Below are 6,000 nucleotides of genomic sequence, written 5' to 3'. Positions count from 1 at the left end.
CTGTTGCTAAGAGTTAAGTTACTCGTCTTTATTTTTCATTCGTACTCTGTCACATATTTCTTTCCTCAAACAGCCAAGAAGAGAAAGATTTACCACTCCACTGGTTCCATCGGTAATCTTATTCCGTGATAAAGTTCACAAAATAAATAGTTAACTCAAGTAAAAAAGGCTGTCATGTTGTGAACTAATTAGCCCATGATGGAAAGCGTTAAACTTTCTGCTAATTCTAAATTATCATTCATCAGCTAGATTTACGTTTTACGAAAGCCTAATCCTGGATGAAGAACACTTTGAATTCGTCTTCCTCGATCTTAAACTATCCTGAATTTACTAAAAGTAATAAGCATCCTTTTCATTAATTGAACTAAAACTAAGCACACAAATGTCACTAAAATCTACATTCTACATTCATCAATGGGCAAGCACATCAGATATCAATATATCTCCTTGTCAAGTTTGATTCACATTCCTTCAAATGAACAAAAGATTGGCATATTTGCTTTACTCCTAATATCTTTGGTACTTACTTTGCGTTACGATAACGCTTTAAACGGTAGCGAAACAGATTTATGACTAGACTGAATCAATTTGAAATAGGTTGGCTTTACGCTTTTACAGTGTAAGGCAAACGAAAGAAAATGGTCGATTTAGCTTCAGGATTACCAGAATTCTGTCCTTATAGCTGGATAGGTCTTTTATTCCTCTTAGCAGCAGCTGTTTATTGGTTTGGCGTCTCTGGATACACTCTAACAAGTCATATCTGCCTCCCGGGACCGACGCCTTGGCCTTATGTCGGAAACCTACTCGATGCTTCAAAGTATGAAGGTCTACAAAACGCTTTCCTAGCATATACCGAGAAATATGGGAAGGTTTTCAAGATGTATATGGGCAGAGAACCCATTATAGCCGTTGCCGATCCCGAAATTTTGAAGAATATTTTGGTTAAGGATTTTCATAAGTTCAGGAACAGACCAGACTTTTTAGCCGGACGACCACCGCTCAGCAAAGGTTTGTTTGGTGCAAGAGATAATGACTGGAAAAGAGTTCGCTCCATTCTTACACCGACATTCAGCTCGCTTAAGATGAAAGAAATCGTACCCATAGTTGAAGAAGCAGCTGGAATTTTGGTGTCGAAGTTCGAAAATTTAGCGAACGAAGGTCAGTACATAACGCAGATATCAAAGGTACCGGTAACACATCGGTCAAAAGCCTGCGCTTGTATGAACGTCGTTGAAACAAATTGGCGTGTTTTTAGGCTATCAAAATCATGTTTTCCCATAGACAACCACACAAGAGAGGAAGCTACGATGTTTGAAAACCTTATAATGTTTTTGGAAAACCTCAAAACTAAATGGTAAATCAGCATGATACCTGTAATTAAAAATGCTTTTTGTCAAAAGAGTCCCGATTTCTGTCCTTCTCCCAGTTGCTGTTTCTCTTTGCCTATTTAGACAAAAACATCAAATTTTTAGCATATATAGCGTGACACCAGTTTTGTCTTGTTTTCTGTCCAATGCGCATGCCTACATTTGACCTCTCTGTTGGTACCGGCGTACTCACAAACCTGCGACGGAGTTGAATCTTAATCAGGATAGGTAGCAATATTCTTAGCCAAGAGTTTATCCGAAGCTTCAAAACCTTTGCAAGAGACTGTTTTTAACTCTAGAAAGTAGATATAAGACTATTTTAATCTGGGTAAAACCAAACTCTTTTCCAGATCGAAGTGTGGATGTGTCTACTCCTTTTTCCCAATTCAGCTTGGATGTAATTCTATCCGCTGGATTTGGACTAAAGGCTGACGCGCAAACCAACCCCGACCCAGAGCTGTTGAAGAAAGCAATGACAGTGTTCATCGTACCAGTGTATGTACGAGCGCTGTCCATGTTTCCTTTCTACCGCCAGTTAAGAAAATTTATCGACCTTAATCCTATCCAGCATGTGGAGTACTTCGAGACGCTAGCAAGGGGGATACTGAAGCTCCGAAGAAATGATTCAACAGGACGCAAGGATCTTGTTCAGCTCATGTTGGAGGCACAAGAAGTGGTCGATAACAACGAAGTCAAAACGTTAACGGACGAGGAGATTGTCGCCCAGTGCATAACGTTCTTAGTAGCGGGCGCAGAAACAACTGGGTCTACATTGGCCATGATCGCCTACCATCTCGCTTCTTATCCGGAAGTTCAAGACAAGCTGCTGCAAGAAATTGATGAAGCTACGCGTACACGTGGCAATTTGTCAACTTACGAGTTTGTGCAAGGCCTTGAGTATCTCGGTCGAGTCCTTTCTGAAGTTCTACGATTGTTTACGGTTGGTTACGTAAATGTTCGTGAGTGTATGGAGAGCTGTGTTATAAAAGGAGTGGAATTCCCTGCTGGTGTCAGCGTGTATATTTTGTCGTACTGTGTCCACCGTGATCCTCATTTCTGGCCAGAGGTAAAATAGGATTAAAAAATTTTATTTTAGTCTTTCTCAGTTGAAGGAGTCAGTAATCTCGGACGGACACCCAGAAATATAAATGTACCATGAAAAACGACACGTTGCCGGAAGCAACAAAGGACTAGCGATTAGCATCCCAAGGAGGGATCGTTCACTTTATTTTAAAGTGAAAGAGTTTTACAATGTTTAATGTGCGCAACGTTTCATTGGCTGTATCATTAAGTTTTTTTGCACTGAGTATTGCAAAAACAAACCCTAAGTTACGTATGATGCACGATCCTCGCTGTAGATAGCGCTATTTATGCAATAGCGAAAATCTGACCTGAAAAAGATCAGGCCTGTACGGGACTCGAACCACTGACCTCTGCGATACTAGTGCAGCGCTCTACCAATTGAGCTAACAAGCCAACTGGGAGCAGGCCGTTAAGTTGATTCGTAATAAACCCGTGAAAGTGATAAAGGAGATAGAATGAATATATGAAGTTCATATATTTTGAACTGCGGTATTAGATACGTATGATGCACGATCCTCGCAGTAGATAGCGCTATTTATGCAATAGCGAAAATCAGACCTGAAAAAGATCAGGCCTGTACGGGACTCTTACAGGCCTGATCTTTTTCAGGTCTGATTTTCGCTATTGCATAAATAGCGCTATATCTACTGCGAGGATCGTGCATCATTCGTATCTAATACCGCAGTTCAAAATATATGAACTTCATATATTCATTCTATCTCATTTATCACTTTCACGGGTTTATTACGAATCAACTTAACGGCCTGCTCCTGGTTGGCTTGTTAGCTCAATTGGTAGAGCGCTGCACTAGTATCGCAGAGGTCAGTGGTTCGAGTCCCGTACAGGCCTGATCTTTTTCAGGTCTGACTTTCGCTATTGCATAAATAGCGCTATCTACTGCGAGGATCGTGCATCATACGTATCTAATACCGCAGTTCAAAATATATGAACTTCATATATTCATTCTATCTCAAACCCTAAGTTGTTGCCTCAGCCAATTCTTTTTTCAGGAAATCATCATTACAGCAGGCAAAGTTTAACATTAATTGTCTATGTCCGTTTCTTTTGCAGCCCGAGAAATTCGACCCAGATCGTTTTCTTCCAGAGGTGGCCGAGAGGCGCCCGAAATTCTCTTTTTTACCATTTGGCCTGGGTCCCAAGCAATGTCTTGGAATTAGATTGGCTGAACTCGAAATGAAGACAGCCCTGGTTCAAATTTTACAAAAGATGAAATTTGAGAGAGTCGATTTCACCAGCTCTATACGGTTACACGCTTCCACTATTTTAGAGCCCATCGAGCCAATTCGCGTTAAGGTCGTGAGTAGATCAACTGATGGGACATAATGCTGCTGGCGTCTCAAGATCGATGCATTTAGTGCGAGGGAGAACAGTTTTTGGATGTCGATCAGAACTAACGTTAGAGGCGATCAGAGAGCGCGACATCATCATCCGTATCCTCGTCTAGTAGTGCATTGTCTAGGACTGCCTCTGAAATGATCGGTCAACTCATTAACACTTTTCTAATTATTAGAGTTACAAAGCTTACCAAATTAAACTAGTACTGTATTCTGCCAAAAATTAGATAAAATAGCAGTTACAAAAGTCCATCTACAACCGTTACCGCCCACTTTAACATTTTCTAATCATTAGAGTTACAAAACTTACGAAATTAAACTAGTACTCTATTCTACCAAAAATTAAACAAAATAGCAGCTACTAAAGTACATTTAAAACTGTTACCGGCCACTTTAACATGGAGAAGCCCGCCAAATCATTAACTACAGAGGAAGTAGTTAACGATTTGGCACATGTTGTAGTTAGCTCACTGGCTAACTACAACATGTGCCAAATGGTTTCGTTTGCCACGAGGTCTGCGTATCGTGTGCTGGATTTGTTGTTTACGTTGTTTAAAATAGAGTAGACAACAGTGACTGGAACAATGAACAAGCTGTTTCGTGTTTTTAGATAATCGCATAGGAGAGCATATCAATTTAAACTGGGCTTTACACGATATTTTGAACGATACTTTGAACGATACTTTCCAAGTCTTAATGAGTCAAATTATAGAAATCCATTAGGTAAATTTTCCCATTGAGTTGTCTACACCGTCAGACTTAGACCCAGTTCATATCATCTTTCGTTAATTGGTTGTTTGCCCTTCTTATTCTGCTACGTGTTTATCGGTTTTCGTCTCCGTACTCAAGAGATGAAAAACTGAATAACAATTGAGTCAGTGATAAATTTGCGTCACTAATCATCGGTCATCGGATGGACTTGCTGTGTACATCTGTGTTCATTTGCACAGGACTACACGAGTTAATGAGAGTCAACTGTGCATATAAGTGTGAATGTGCTTCCATTTGACTTTTTCGGGTGATCGGCTACAAAACGCCGCCTTTGTGCAGAAGAGTTTCTTTTCTACAATTTTTTTGGCATGAGCTATATACATTGAAAATTGTGTGAAAACTTACGTTGTTATTTATGTTGGCTATGGTGTGTTCAAAGCCCAATGAACGTCTAACCAATCTCTTAAATCGACCCTCTGAATCCCACCTTTTGCAGCCGATTTGATGGAAGCCGCTTGCGCGTATAAGTGTTTCTACTCGACAATACTTTTAGGCATGAATTATAATAATTCTTAACTATATAATACTGAAGTTGTTAATTTTTTTACCACAATGGATTCAATTTCATGATCGATCTTTGAATAATAATTAATAATAATAATATTAATAATTAATAATTGTCTTTTTCGGGCGATTTGATGGAACGCCGCCCTTCTGTAAAAGTGTGTCCTTACACTGACTTATAATTGTTCAATGAAGGAGGTCGTTCATCTTGATTCGCGTGGTAATTTCAATGCTTAACTAAGACAAATTCAATTTCAATGATTTTTCTCTGTTTTTACCTTGTCTGGCGTGATTTGATTGACCGGCACTTTCATGTGCATGTGCTTCCACTTAACGGTTTCTCGCTCATTTCTGTCAGAAATTTCTTATTGTATTGTGTTGAAGTTAAAATTTTGAAAATGTTTAAAATCACGGAATAAGTTTGGTTTGGCTCAAAGAAATGTAAGACTGGAATAGAAAATAGTGAAAATAAAAGACAGGGAAGAGTTAGAAAGGGAAAATTACGATGAGATTGGCCCTGATTGCGAATGATAAACTCCCATATTTAAGAAAATATTAACTTATCCAGTGTTTTTTTTCTTTTTAACCTAAATTTTTCCTTAAGGTACAGTCTCTCTGAGGGCTAAGATACATTTTTACGTTAGCAAGAGGGGTTTTTACTCGGGCCTTCCGAAGGAAACGCCCGAGGTTTAAATTCGGCTTGTTTTTTATTTTTTTGCGTTCAGTCACTAAACGCAGTTCCACTACAGCGCATGCGTGAAGTTAAAGCGCATGCGTAAAATTAACCCTAGAGCGCACGGTTTAAAGCAATGGCTGCCTTCGTGGACAATTTCTTGCCTGATGTACGAGTAGGAAATTCGATGGCTATTACGCTCAAGATACAAAGAAAGTCAAACACCGTTCGCGGTAGACCCACAGTA

The 6,000-nt window shown here is 39.5% G+C and overlaps 1 protein-coding gene across 1 annotated transcript; it reads left to right on the top strand.

The window, feature by feature from the left end:
- The first annotated feature begins 520 nt into the window (after window positions 1–520).
- On the top strand, window positions 521–3,939 carry LOC111328986 (cytochrome P450 3A8). Its single transcript, XM_022933548.2, has 3 exons — window positions 521–1,158; window positions 1,718–2,433; window positions 3,522–3,939. Exons 1-3 carry the CDS (start codon window positions 639–641, stop codon window positions 3,792–3,794), a joined length of 1,509 nt encoding a protein of 502 aa, XP_022789283.2. The 5' UTR covers window positions 521–638; the 3' UTR covers window positions 3,795–3,939.
- The last annotated feature ends 2,061 nt before the right edge of the window (window positions 3,940–6,000 follow it).

This window comes from Stylophora pistillata, chromosome 12 (assembly GCF_964205215.1).
Source record: "Stylophora pistillata chromosome 12, jaStyPist1.2, whole genome shotgun sequence".
Taxonomy (NCBI): domain Eukaryota; kingdom Metazoa; phylum Cnidaria; class Anthozoa; order Scleractinia; family Pocilloporidae; genus Stylophora; species Stylophora pistillata.
The sequence above is the reverse complement of the archived record's forward strand: the minus strand, read 5'-3'. Positions and strand labels throughout refer to the sequence as shown.